Source organism: Pteropus alecto, unplaced genomic scaffold (genome assembly GCF_000325575.1).
Source record: "Pteropus alecto unplaced genomic scaffold, ASM32557v1 scaffold413, whole genome shotgun sequence".
Classification (NCBI taxonomy): Eukaryota; Metazoa; Chordata; class Mammalia; order Chiroptera; family Pteropodidae; genus Pteropus; species Pteropus alecto.
In genome coordinates, this window is record NW_006434120.1 from 780,874 (window position 1) to 796,128 (window position 15,255).

Here is a 15,255-nt window from a genome sequence, read left to right on the forward strand (position 1 = left end):
TAATCATCATGAACTTAATCCTAGCTCATTCCTCAGGGCGTTTTCTGAATAACACAAACATATAAACCTCCGATCTGCAGCCACTTAGAGGAGGATGCAATGCTCCTCTTTCAGCAAAGTGTAGGCAGTGGTGACAGCAGCACACACAGCCTTGGAAAGCCACTGCTCCTCCCCACTACCCAGAGCCTCTGTCAGTGACCTCCTAGCTGGGACCATCCTAACCAGCCCCTCAGGTGCTTTTACCTTCCGCCTGGTCTGCTCTGACCTGAAACTGAATTGCCAAGGAATTACTGTACAGGGCTGTGGTTTCAGACATTCTGAAGATGAAGTAGCTACACTCCAGGGTTGTTTGTTATCAGGGGTTTTTACTTGTTCTTAACTCTAGGAAGCTACAGCTGGTCAGAGAGACTGCTCACCCCACCACCCCCCAAAGGAAATACCAGATTTGAATAAAGGATGGCACTATGACTAACGACGTCTAACTGAAGTGATAGCTAAACAAACAAACGAATAACCTAATGAAAACCTTATTCTGCACAATGAGAAAAGAAAGACACCAAACCATTTAAACATAATTTATGTACATTTATGGCTTTATACAATAATAGCAAAGATTGTTCATGTGTCTGTAAGTACATCGGCATCATCAGGCACTTCTCAGAGTATTGGAACACGAACATGGAACCTGCACTGTTACTAAACTCGAGTAATGAAATGTGGGAGGGTGTGTGACTATGTCCTCACAAGACTCAGGTGGCCACAGCTAGCCACACTGCCAGGCTGCACACTGCATCAAGGAGGGGGCCAAAAGTCATGCCGTAGTTTTGTTTGCATAAACCACAATGCATTTTTTACTGAATGATCACTACCAAACTAAAATCGCAAGAGAAACTTCTTACTTAAAAGTCAATTATAAATTAAGAACTCTTAAAGGCTGAATATAAGAATTTCAGAGGGGCGGGGTGCGGGACCAGGGAGAAACGGACACATATGTCCAGCAGTTGAACACATCCAAACTGTATACCTTCAGAGAACTGTTTCTATTTCAAGTGTCCTTCTCTTCTTGGGCTGTTCCATGGATTTACTGCTCGCTGCGTTATAACATTTGCTAATTATTTTAGACTTCTGTCAGTCTGTGAAAGCAGAACTTTCCAAGTAATGCGTCTATTACCTAAATATATTCCATACGTCTATATTACAGAAACAATACTTTATACTTAGAATATCTGAATAGCTCTATAATACAATATGCTTTTAATAAAAGTACAAACCAGAGGAAACAAATCAAACAAGGCTGCATAGGTGATATCATTTGCACATTTCACAAAGCAATCATGTACAATAACTGATATACTAATTACTTCAGAAAGTCAGTATTCGTACAGAGAAAGAATTACCAGAGGTCACATAATGTTTTCAAAATAGACAAGGTGCCTTTCAATGGAGTTCACTGTACCCCAGAGAGCTAGCTACCCAGGGATCCATGTTAGAATTTCAACACAGAAAAATTTGAAAGGAAAAAAAAAAAGATATTTACATAGACTCAAGGAAGAAACATTTTTTTAAAGTCACTCTATGAAGTAGTATTTTAACAGTGATGTCAGCTAAGCTGTCTCTTTGACGAACAAATGGGGGCTCTGAGGCTCGCGTGCACTGGCACGTGGCGGTCCGTGGCAATGGGGGACGAGTACTCTGCGCCAGCAAGCTCCAGTCCACACGCAGGAGGCGCTGCTTACAGGGACTGGGATTTCTAAAACCAGACAGATTCTGGAGTGGCCAACAATGAAGATGGTTAGAGAAGTGGTTGTTTAAGGAATTTTTAAAACAGTGGAAGTTACAGTGGGAAACTTACCATAGAGCTGGCCTCCTGTAGGACATCTATCAGGAACACTTGGGTTCTTATAAAACATGTAGGAAAAACCAAGCCAACAGGGCTGCGATTCACAGGCAAGACGAAGCAAACATGATATAAGCTACATACATAGAAATCAGAGCCTTCTCAAGAAGGCACGAGGAACATTTTTGTGCACCTGTTCCTTTTATTGTGCTGACTTCCGGCATTCCACTACTTGAAAATACCAATGCATTAAGTGGGACACAAAGCCAATTAACTTGGTCTGTCAGTTATAGGTAATTGGAAAATATTAAAACACAATGATCTGAATTACAGTTTAGGTTGCTAAAGGCTAAAGAAATCCTTAACTTATGCAAAGGCGTTCAAAACAAATTCAAATACACAACTTAGAGCTGGTTTGTTGATTTTCAAATTAATTGCCCCAATTTTTAAACAAGTTCTGCTCCATTTGGTCGCCATCTGTACTAGTGAACACAAAGCATTCTACAAATCACTAAGTCCCATTTTAAAATTCCCCCCACTTTGACTTACTTTCCATAATGTGCTAAGTAATCTGCAGAACAAAAAGGAAAGAGGGACGAAGTGTGAGTGCTGACATAATCCTTCAAGGCAGAACTACAAAACCAACCTCTACCTAGACCAAAATAAGAGCACAGAATTATGAAGGAAAACTTTTGCTGAAGCTCAACTCAAAATGGTTGCTGATCAAAACCCCCAGTTTGAAAAGGAACACTGTTGTAGACACAGACCTCCCTTCCTGATCTACGAACACTGCAAGGCCAACCAGGAGCAAATGCCATGACGAGTGGACAGGTATCTATCAGAAGACTCAACGCTGTGCATTATGCTTAGCTCACAGGGTAACAGAAGCAGATAAAATTTCTTTAAAACACATGAAAACATATCAAGTTCTCTTAAACATGAAACGCAAAATGTCTATAACTATACATCACTCTCCTGCCAAAGTAGGGCCAGAAATGTTGAATATGTAAGTACTAATTACAATGATTTTAAGATTAGTCAGAAACATTACCAAGTAGCATCCCAAAGTGTACAAACCAGTTAAGCACGTACAAAATTAGTACTAATCCAGTTAGAATACAAAATGATAATTATGGATGCTGTCTCAAATATCTGAGATTCCACAAATTTACAAGCATACTGTAACAAAGTAGACTCTAGTTTTAAGAAAACATTACAGTTCAGTATCTATTCCAAAAAGATCAAGTCCCATCAATAACATCAAAAATCATTTATCTGGAAATCAGAACCATTTATATGTTTGTACAAATTTGCAAATAATAAAATAAACGAAAAAATAGAAAAGACCTGTACAAGGCTGGCGTTTAATCTTTTTTTTTTTCCCAAGAGTTTGACAAGTCCATTAATTCAGCAGATTGATAACAGGCTATTGGTTCTCATGTGAATTATGTGGCAACATGAACAGGTCCAAAGCTGTTCAATGGAGGTTCAGAATGGAGAGCTTGGTTCTTGGTGATTCGTCAGTTCAGCAGAACACAGGTAGTACAAACGAAAGTTTAACTTATTAAGGACATGAGACCATCACAGTATTACAAAAAGAGTATAAACTTTCCTTGGACCAAATGGATATTTAAAAAACAAAACATACACAAATACAATTCTGTAGCTACTGCTTATATACAAAACTTGAAAGCACACCAGGATCCGAAAGTCTTTTCTGCAGTTATATGGTGTAGTGAGTTTGGCACTTGATTGTAATGAAATTTCCAATGGCACAGTCCTTATCTACAGCAGCACATAACCTGCAAACACAGAGCAAACATCCTGTACAGGAAAAGTGTCTTCGCTGCCAAGTCTGACGAAAGGAAAAAAGAAACGTTTTTTCATTATGTTTTTTTTTTTTTTTTTTTTTTTTTTTTTTTTTTTTTTTTTTTTTTTTTTTTTTTTTTTTTTTTTTTTTTTTTTTTTTTTTTTTTTAATCAAGAAAATGAAAAGGTGGAGTGAAGGACATCTTTGGACTTCTCTCAGTTCCTGCTGTCAGACAATCTGAAGTACTCTTAAGGATAGCCTAGAAAAAAAATACGCACAATAAAAATATAGCCAAATTAAAATCAATTCAACTTAACACATCAGAGTGACAGACATAGTTGGGGGGAGAGGGGAACGAGAGCTTTCTCCAACAGTTCTGAAATCACTGAATGTGGGAAAATTCCACTTTAAAAAGCCCTTCAGCATTTGATTTGTATCAAATGTATTCATTTATTGAAGAGCTACTAAAAAGATGCAACCATATAATAGTCAAAAGAAAATATTTAAAGCAGTTGGAGAAAGCTTCCGTGTTTAAGCTCAAAAAGAAACTTTATAAACTGTAAAAAGGGTGAAGAATGAATGATAAAAGATGCCTCTCTGCAAGGGGCAACCAGCTGACATCAAAAAAGTCCTAACCATGGAAGATAAATGGCAAGTTTCAGTGTTCCTCTAAGTTCAGTTCTCAGAAGGCCTTTTTGATATTGGGGTGATCTTACCTGCTCACTAACTTACTCTTAGCCTGACACCCAGCTATGTGTCGTCGTCTTGACACTGTGAGGGAAGCTTTGGTTGGGCAACACATTGTCAAAATTAAAATCCAAAGTATCTCCATCCATGAGATCATTCCGAATGATGGACTCCATGTCGCAGTCCAGGCGCTCGATAAACATGCCGTCCAAGTCACTGGGGAGCTTCTCCTGGTGGAGAATGCCCACCCTGCCATAGCCATTGCAGCTGCTGACCGAGGAGTAGCCCCCAAGAGTGTTCATCTGCATGGGGTGGGGCAGAGGCACTTGTACAGCTGTCTTCACCTGGGCCAGGCGGTTCATACTCGCACTGTGGGGTATGGTGCTTACTGCGTGGGGCAGGGCACGCCCATTAACTGCAGATGTGGGCTGAGCGTGTCCAGGGTGGGGGTGGGAGCTAGGACTCATCATTTTGTTATGAGACGCCTGGCTGCCATAGGTTGACATGACCGAATTAGGGCCCATCAACACATTCTGGCCAAGGACCCGGCTGTTGGGTTGGGCCACCCCAGGATCAACTGGTGTCATAATGTCATTGTGGGGAGGAGAGTCAGAAGTAAGTAACTCCTTCAAGAGTCCTGGTGCGCAGTTATACTGATTCATACCTCCATAGCTCGATTTGTTGTCCTGAAGAGTTTGCATTGACATCTGGGGCAAAGGACTCATGCTAGATTGGCCGTAGGTATATTTTTGGAAGTTTGGACTGGGTGAATTCAGACTGGTGTTTGGCGGCGCGAACGAGTAGCATGGTGTCTGCTGCATCATGGTGCCAGGTGAAGACTGAGTTGAAACATTTAATGACGTTGGTGATGAGAGAAGGTTGAGATTATCCAAAAGGTTTTCCATGTTTTCAGGATTGCTTATCTCAGACAGACTGGGGAGAGTGGAAGCCATCTTTGCAGCGGATGGTGGGTACACCATAGAATGCACATCCCCGTCTCCTAGATCATCCTGTTCGGTCATAATGGGAGAGAGTCTCCCACTAATAGTACTAGCATTTGAGCTAGTTCGAGGGCGAAATGTACTCCAGTTATCAAAGTCATCATTGCTGTGAGAGCCAGGGCTGGCAGGCCATTTAGAGAACTGAGACCCCGGGCTGTCCCCTGCACCCTCCTGCCCAGACTGGAGGGATGCTTTTTTCTTGGCAGCTCGACCTCGGCTCTTAGAAAATTTACTGTTGTTGTCCATGGACGCAGCTCTTCTCCTGGGGGATTTTCCACTCTTGCCTCCCTCTGGATTAAGCATCCACCAAGAACTTTTTCCAGTTCCTTCATTCTGCACACGAATGAACTTGCTGTGTAGAGACAGATTATGACGGATTGAATTCTGTAAAACAAAACATCATGTCAGAAATACAGTAATTCTCCAATTGGAAAACTTACTAATCAATAGAGATATGCATCACATGTAAGTACAGATTTCAACCAGAAGTCACAGTGGTTTCTGAACCTCGATCCAAAAGAGCTCAAACGTGTACTAGAAAAATAATACCTTATCTTAAAAATACTATAATAGTATCTGAATCTTAATTTAATGAGGGGATAAATTAAATACGCATTATTACAAACATCTCCTTTCACATAGCTATATTTCATAGGGAAATTACAGGAACTGGTTTTAAAACCACTTAAATTTTGTTTAGTTACAGTGCTATGCAAATAGTACTCTGTAACAAAGTGCTATCAAAAACTCTTTCCATTCTACCACCCCTAAAACAACTGCCAATTCTCTTCAGATTTACATTCATGAGAAGTTTTATATTACTGGGCCCACCTGATTATGGAAAATAAAGAAATGAAACAGCATATATTCTTAGTCAAGAATTAAAAGCCTGGAAACTAGTAAAACTTACATTCATTTGGACCCTTAAAGTCCATTAGGCAAATAGAGGTGAATATTAGAAAAACTGGGTTTTTTGGTTTTTTTTTTTAATTTTAGAAAGTTTAACTGCCCCTACCCCTGAAAAAAGGAAGAAAAACTTAAACGCAAGTATTATTTGCCACTCCCTCCCCCGCAAAATAACCAATAGTATGCACCAACTAACCCAAGGACACTGCATCAAAGGTTACTGTCAATCCAAAAAGACAACCTGGGAGGAAGGGATGAAAGGATGAAGGGTAGAGAGTACAAAGCCCTCGAGGCTTCCACCCTCTAAGTACAGCTCCACGACTGAACTGTGCTACGTATATAACTGGTTATATAACCTCATGAAACTGCTTGGCCCCTATGTATCTTAAGTTTCCTTATCTGTAAAACAGAGAAATAATAGCCCCTTGGGTCTGTTTTGCGGATTAAATGAGATACGGTATGTAAAATGCTCAGTGGTGTCTGGTACATGGTAAAGTCACTGGGAAGAAGGTATCAGATCCCAACTTTGGGGGCCCAAGATATCACCATTCCAAGCCTCATTCCCCTCCTATTCACTGGGGTGTAGTAGAAGCTTACAGGTATTATATGCAAATCCACAACTCTAAACACTCAGTGAAGGGGACCTGAGAAAGTCTCAAGCTCCAGCAGAAGCAGTTAAGCTGGGCTACAAACAAGGAAGTGCCAATTTGACTCCCTTACTGGACACACAGCGAGCTGCCAAAATCCAGAGCGCCTCTACAACATATAAAAAAAGGAAAGCGGGTTCCTAAGACAGAGGGACCCTATCTTACCACTTTTTGTTCCCAACACAGAACAGGGCACAGAGGAGACCCTCACTCACTGCTCACTGAGCAGCAGTTGTCATCAGGGCTCCATCCTAGGTCCAGGAGCGGGATTCTGGGTGTCCTAGAACCCTGGGAACAGGGCTGAGCGCATGGCCCCCAGACTTCCTTGGCTTTCTCAGCCAACTGGGTGCAAGCCTCAGATGACAAGCCCCCCTGACCCCTGTGGCCCCTTCTCCCTGACCACGAAAAGGCTCTGGCTGGATTTGTGGTCACCGAGGGATGCAGCCACAATGCCCACATCCTCATGTCATCGATGTGGGACACAGATGTTTGAATGCCAATCGCTGCCTCAGAACAAAGCCATTGCATAGCAGGACAAAGCCAGGGCTCCAACATAAACCATAAACTCAAGTTTTTTCTCATTAAAAGGAAGTAGAAAACAGAACAAGGGGAAAAAAAATCTTACTTTCAAAAAGGAGATGCAAAAGTCAGAGTGGGGCTGGACAGTTAATGCTGAGAAATACACATTGCAGAATGCCCTCTGACCCTCTGTACTACATTCCACCCAAGAATTGCAACACAGCAGCTATGTGACAAGCTCTTCTGCCAGGGCACACAGAAAGTACAGGTCAGACACGGTCCTGAATGGGGGTGCATCAGGCTGGATGCTGGGCAGGTGTGTCGAGTGGATGGCACTGACGTTACTTTTATTCCCAAGACTTTCCTCTTCCTTCCCACGTATAGATCTGTTCCAAACTCAAGACAGGGTTTGAGAAAGACTTTATGTACATACACGACTCCCTAAAAAGAGTCTGAGTATTGCATTTCCCTAATGTCCTAATTCATTCCCACGACAATCCTCAAATCCTATAGGAAGGTTTTACACATTCGCTCCTAGGGGCACAGCTTCATCTACAGGGCCCACCAACACCAGCAAACCACATCCCAAATTCCTCCTGAAAGAAGCAGGCCTGCGCCTGGAGTAGATGGGAATGGAGGAGAGTACTCTGACCCTGCAACATGTTCTATACGCAGAAAGTCTGGGCATTTGCACAATATCCCTTGTTCTTCAAACACAATGGACACAGATAAGCTACATGAAGAAATCTCTAGAGGACAGGAAGCCTGACTCCTGTCTCTGTCACATTTAGTTAATGATAAAGGGGCATGATCTTCCTAGATAGTAGCTTCCTGGCTGTCTACACTGACTGGAGGAGGAGGTGGCACAGCTCTACAACATTTATAATTAGATCAGATCATCTGCAATTGGGGAACGTTTTTAACAAGACTGAAGAACACATAATGATGAAATCTTTAAAAAATTCAGGAAGCATTCACTAACTCAGGTGGGACATACACTAACTCACTACTTAGACTTAGGGAAAAAAAAAAAGTCCCACAGCAATCCTTTACTTACCAAAACATTATGCTACATATTTTTCTAAGAGGACATTTCAGTTCGCTCTTGGAGTAACAGAACTGTCTCCTAACTTTGCCAACAATTAAAAAAAATTTTTTTTCGAACAGGAAAAGGTTTTCTGTGCAGGGCTTATTACATAAAGTCCTGTTTTTCACATAACCAGCAGGACATTAAAGAAGCTGTGACTTCCAGGGGGTGGGGGTAGGGGTGTTGAATAGGTAAATCTTGTAAAAATACATGTTGCTATTTAATGATGTTATGTCTGCAAGTCTCTGCCGGACACGGCCAAGGCCAGAGGAAAGTATGGTTCATCCATGGAACCATGCAGCCGAGCCACACACTGTCAGTGCTCTGAGACAGTTCTTGAACTATGACAACTATTATGTGAGGAAAGAAGCAGGATATGAGGACAGAAGACTCATGCACTGCAAGCCACTTACCCAAATCCCAAGTTTCTACATGATGCCATTAGAGAAAAAGATAAGTCAGCAAATTTCCTCTCCACTAGCTGTATTTCTCTGCAGCCCAGCTTTCTGCTAATGCTGAGCTGGCTTTCTTCTGAACATACCTCCCTCTGCAACCTCCTCCCTGACTCCCCCACCATCTGCGTGCCTAGCCACCCTAAGCAGTGCAGGAGCATGTTCTTGGGAAGCCTGACCCAACAAACTCCATGGTTCATGTGGGTGAAGGGGTAACCTGGACACGATAAGCACTTGCTTGTTCAACCTGCCCTGTTGGCTTTTTCTAACTCTCAGGTGTTCTATGTGCTCTACAGACCGTATTCCAAACTCTTTAAAGGGCAAGTGGCAAAGTTTGTTTCTATTTCCTAACCTCAAATCCCCTTAAAGATGCTCTACACACAAGACATAGTCAATGTTTGTTGAGTGACATCTCAAAAACATTACAGGAAGATGTAATGCCTTACACATCTTTTATCCATCCATCTATGTACCAATTCATGGCAAGTAACATTTATTGGGACCTATTTTCTGCTACATGTAGTGAAGAACAAAAGAAGGAATTAGACACAGACTCTGCCCTCTATGTGCTTTATGACCTACCTAGGAAAAGAACAAGTCCACCTAAATACACACTCCTGACAGAAATTGATGCACAAAGGACTGTCCAGGAGCATCGACTTATTTCCACCAAAGGTTGCACGCCCCCCACACGCCAAGTGTCCCTTGCAGAGGCATTTCCTCATAAGCCCATCGTGCCCCGCAGTTCTCTAACACAGAACCTTGTTTACTCGCCATAATTATGACTCTGCTATGTCTGGTCCCTTAGGGTGTGTCTGGTGCCCCACTCCACTGCAAGCCGCACAAGCTCAGAGACCTGGTCTTCTCGTACACTGCACCCTCACAGCTCCACCACCAAGAAGGTACTCAAGCATCTGCTGAACGGTTAACAGGTCCTACATTTACAAGGCTGTTGCGAAGACTAAATGAGGTAACACATGTAAAGTGCTTACCTCAATGAATATTACCTGATGTTATTATTAGGATAATGTATCTATAAAATAACATATCTACGTTTTAGAGACTTACGTATATAAACATTAGCCTCATTTCTTTATAATCATACCTTGTACTGTTGCCACTAACATAAAGCTTTTACATGTTAGTTATTGGAAAAACAAACCAGTTTTGGGGTAAGAGTTAAGATATTTTCTCTCTGCATTAGATAGTGCCTCAGATGCTAAAACTGATCAGTGAACATACCTGCCGGTCACTGTCATCAGAATCTTGTAGTCAAGTTTTCAAGGTGTTGCTGCCGAGCCTTATGTGAGCATCCCACACAGCTGTGGGCTCTGGACGCACCCAGTGTGAGACAGGGAAGAAGCGGAGGTTATGGAGCAGGGCCACTTCAGCAGGCCACAGTCTGGCAACTCTGTGGCGGATGATTATGACTGAGCTCTGCTGGCCCACTGCCTGCCTGGCTAGAAGGAGCTAGGCTCCAAGGCTGGCACCTAGAGACCCTGAGGACACAGGACAGGAACTGCCCCTTCCCCACTATGCTCCTAGCACCACTCTCTAAAGCAATCATCAGACAGCCATTAAAGTGCAGGAAGAAATCTTTACACCTTTCATTTATTTTAAATTTTTTATCTCATTTTTCAAAAACGTATATTGGCAAATGTGTTATACAATATACGCAATATATTGGTATAGTAAAAGCAAATAAATTGGTATAGTAAAAACAAATAAATGTAATATCAAAAGGCTGTGTGATTTTTACAAAAACATTTAAACACCACCAGTCTATTACAGTAGACTTGGAGTAGACTAAAGGCCCCAACAAAGAAACCAAGGGGGCAGAACTAGCTCTAGAGTCAAGTCTAGCAAACTCTTTGGCCTCACGAGGCCTGGTTTGAAGAAAGGGTCTTCTTGTCCAGCACTGGGTTTGCACCTCTCCGCCCCTGCCTTGCCCTGCCCGGGCTCTTTCATTACACCTCTCTTTACCCTGGACTTCCCCAGACGCCCCACCTTCTGAGCCAAGCTGCGCCCAGGCTCCATCCAGCTCGCTCCTCGCTGTGCGTGGACATCGCCACCTCTCGGCCATGGGTCTTCCCATCACTGCTACGCTCCACTTTTTTCTCTGCTTAGCAGTTCTAAGACTACCCTGGTCTTTGTGTTTAACCAAAATAAAACAAAACCAGCAACTTAAGCTGAATATATCCTGCTCACGAACTCCTGGCCTTCATACTTTGTATCTGTATTACTTTATAGTTTACAAACTGCTTTTAATATACCATTTCATTCCATCCTTGGGAGAGTCCTATAAGGCAGGTATTATTGACCCCGTTTCAGAAACTGGAAAACTAAGGCTCCGAAAATGAACCCGGCTAGGACTCAGACTAAGGTTTTACAACTCTGCATGGCAACTCCGCTGCCAGCTGGAAAACCAGCTCCTTGGCTTCACCAGCGTTAAGAAGACTGAGGTTACATGTGTACATCTTGAAGAAGCAGAAATAATTCTGTTTACAAATACTAGTTTACAAAACTCGCTTTCTGCCTCAATGGGTAATTTACAAAACATCATTTGCTTTTAATTCTAATGGGTACTCTTTGTGGCAGGATACCATAGCAGCTGAAGTGTGAATTTCAGATGTGAATGAACATCACCTCCAGGGAAAGCCTGCTTAAAGAGGCTGTGGGACCCACAAGGAAAATGGAAAGGGCCCCAGAGGCCCCCAAAGCCTAGAACTGTCTATCGCCCAGGGAGAGGGTGGGCATGAACAATAGTCACCAAGTCAAACAAAGAGAACTTCCAAGACACTGGAATACAAGACTAAATGAACTTGTTCTAGAAACTCTAAAAATTTTCAAAATGCTAGACAAACTAGATTTTCCAAAAGCATTTTATCTAATTTCTGTGAACTTTGTCAGTGTATGCGATTGTTTCGCGGATTCCCAGTGTGGCCTATACTCCCTCATCCTGCTTCCTCTCTTTTACACCATCTCTTCTGGCACTTCTAGGAGTGAAAACAAACTAAGGAGAAAGTAGAAATAATCACTATTCAGAACAGAGTTTCCATCAGAGTTGCTAATAAAACAACAACTTTGCAAAATGATCCATTTTGTTCACAAACAAAGGAAAACGTGATCTTTTGCCAACAACTCTTTTTACAAGTAATATTAACAGACATATTATCAATATAAATTCAACTTTAAGAAATGCTGTACTAGATCTGCTGTGACCTGCTGCGAATGGCAAATCCACAAGCTTATGCATTAGGCCCAGCATTCAGCTCTCCTTCCAAACGGCTGATTCCTTTTCATTTCCTAGAAACCTGTCCTTCTGCCTGAACATCAGTGATCCCAAAAGTCATTCTCACCCCCAAGCCACACTAAGGACTCAGGCTTCTCCAGTAACCCTAATAACCCCAGGGCTGTAGACAGAGGACTTGCAACCTCATAACACTTTTGAGCTGGAAGGCACAGGGAAGGTCACCTGGCCTAACACTCTCATTTTATATTAAGAAAGACAGAGTTCAAAAAGAGTAAAATGCACATGGAAAACTTATGTGTGTTCATTTACAAAAAGGAGAACCGCATGAGGCTTTAGTCCTTGAAGAAATGTAAAACAAGAATCAAGGACATGTGATGTCCCTCCCCTTACCAAACCAATTCTTAGCTATGGAGTTTCAAAGGGCTACAGATATACATTTAGTTCTAAACAGCTTTATCTCTGACTCAGATCATTCCAAGGGAATGAAAACTGGACCACATTAAAGCAGCTTCTACTAAAAGAAAAACAAAAACACCCGGCATTTGGGAGATTATACACTCATGTAAAACAGTACCAAGAAGACAAATGTAAGAACTCATAAGTGCCATGAGAAGTTTTGTGTTTTGGGGGGTGGAACCCAAGGTCAGACTGAGGCAGGGCTACTCTGAGTGAGTCACCTGATCTCCCACAGCCACAGTCTTGACATCTGTTAAACAGTAATGAGTATTACACATAGGATTGTTAAGGGCTGACAGGCATAATATACATGGAAAGTGCTTAGTGCATCACCTGGCACAAAGATCAGGAAATAAAGGTTGGTCATTCTGTGATTGGAAATAAAGGGACATAGAAACAGGAATTTTTAAGCCATCATGAATGGTTATAACTTGATTAAAAACCATTCATCAAAAACTTCCTGTTTAAAAGACAGCCAAACCTTCCTCAGGCTTATTTCCATGTCCTCACAAGGAGCTGCAATCCTTCTTTTACATAAAAATTGTTTTCTCCTTAAGAAGATTTTAAATTAAAAAATCTGATCATTTAACTGGTATGTCCTATTAACTTTTTGGGTGACCCATGCCAGAGCGTGTGTGTGTCCAATAAGTTATTCAGGGAGAGAGAGGCACACCAACTGACTGATGACACGTTACATCCGGGATGGCGACTATTGGAACAATGTTCTCTTTCATTTCTTCTCACACGCTAGTTACCCACCACCACATACTTCACAAAGAACAAACCCCAAGAGGCGGGGGATGTCAAGAACATAGTGTAGGACAAATGATCATTAACAAGGAGTTACGAGTGAGTGCTATCAGGGAACAGTGGGGACAGAAGCAGCCCAGTCCAGAAGGAGGGGTAAGGAGGAAACCACAGGAAAGAGAAGACAGACGATGCTCCATAGTTGACTCATCTTTGGTAAGCCCTCATATTTGCCCAAAGTGTAAATATTTCAGAGAAACATTTCAGCCAATAACCCCATACATTTAGGATTTAAGAAAAAATCTTCGGATAGAAGAGAAAATTCACTTAATGATATCCAAACTGTCTCAAGCTTCAGCTTCTCGGAAGGCCATAACTAAAAAGAAGCACAGTGCTTTCCTTTGCTGTGTCCCATTGGAAAATCCCACATCAAAGAAAGCCACCATTTTATTAAAGGAAGAGCAAAGCCCTCAATTTTCAGAATGTGAAAATGGAAGTTTTCCCTATACCATTTAATGCCATGTACTTTACACATTATCAGAAACTTGGAACTCCAAAAAGACAAAACCCCACAACAATCCAGCTGAGGTTGAAACCTTAGATATGAGCATCTTCCCTTCTGTTCCAGATCATGAGGCATTGATCTTAATCTCTTTCCTTCTATAACCTCTGTAAGTGTTGCTAATGTAGATGGACCCCTGCTTAAGTCTAGAAAACAGAAACTACCTCACACTGTCATACACTTAGGCCTGATATTGCTATACAAGCCAACAAGGCCAACTGTCAAATGAGCACCATCGACCCTGGCTAATAAGGTCCCAGTGGTGGATACACAGAGACAAAATTTCATTTAGCTAAAATTCTTTTTAAAAAAAAATTTTTTTTAAGGGTAGTGTAGGCCACTAAGGATTTCAAAGTGGAGTTTGCTTCTCCTGGGATTAATTTAGCTTCAGTGTGGCATGTAGGCATCCCTGGTGACCCTTTAACCTCCTCACCTACTTCCTCAGGGATGTGCAGAGACCAGGCACTACCAAGTCCGTAGCAGAAAGCCACAACTCCCTGCCTTGCCCACTGTGACCTAAAGGAGTTGATCCTTTAAACTTCTATTAACTGTCCAAAATACGGACTCTTTTTTGCTGCTCTTGCCTAGTGAGACAGTCTCAGACACATAGGGCCCCACCACAGCAGACTGTTAAGAGGAAACCCATTTGTTGCTGAAGTGATTTCCTAATGAAAATCTTGGTCTATTTTCCAGGCCATACGTCTCTGGTCATCAATGGCTCTATAAATGCACTGCTTTACAATACAATCTACTACATTATGTATTTGGCTATCAGAAGAATGCGTCAAAACAAAATAAAAGCCAAAAACAACAAACACATTAAAATTTATTCTCTTCTGATGAAAAACTTACATTAGGCATAAAATGTAACATAGCTTACAAATAGTTTGATCAATTGTAAAGGACTAATTGTAAAGTTATTAGAAGACTAATGTGAATTTTAAAGTACGTTCTCAGGGTTAGTGATGAGCCCATTAAACCTGTTCATGTTAGTTGTTTACTCAAGATACATGCCCAAACTGTTTATAAGAGCCAATGAAAAGCTTTCGATAATATAAATTCAAAAGTCAAAAATACTGAAACTCTGACAGATTAAAACCTCCAAGAAAATATTCTGCCCATAGGATATCCTATCTAAAATTGTTTTTTATCCTAAATATGCTGTCTGGAAAATCTAGGGAAAAATAAATCCACTGAATGCATAATCTGTTTACCAAGAACTGCTATTCTTAGTAAATAGAATTAAAAAGTACGAAATCTAGGTTTATGTGTTTGTTTTATTTTTCCTATTT

The 15,255-nt window shown here is 41.5% G+C and overlaps 1 protein-coding gene across 1 annotated transcript in view; it reads right to left on the reverse strand.

Annotated features, from left to right (window-relative positions):
• Positions 1-3,786: 3,786 nt before the first annotated feature.
• The window catches only part of FOXO1 (forkhead box O1), an 81,246-nt gene continuing 69,777 nt past the window's right edge, over positions 3,787-15,255 (reverse strand). Inside the window, exons 3-4 of the mRNA XM_015587095.2 lie at positions 4,363-5,718; positions 3,787-3,905 (exon numbers count right to left, since the gene is read on the reverse strand). Coding sequence (XP_015442581.1) covers positions 4,381-5,718 — 1,338 coding nt within the window. The 3' untranslated portion in view covers positions 3,787-3,905; positions 4,363-4,380. The remainder of the gene's footprint in view (positions 3,906-4,362; positions 5,719-15,255) is intronic.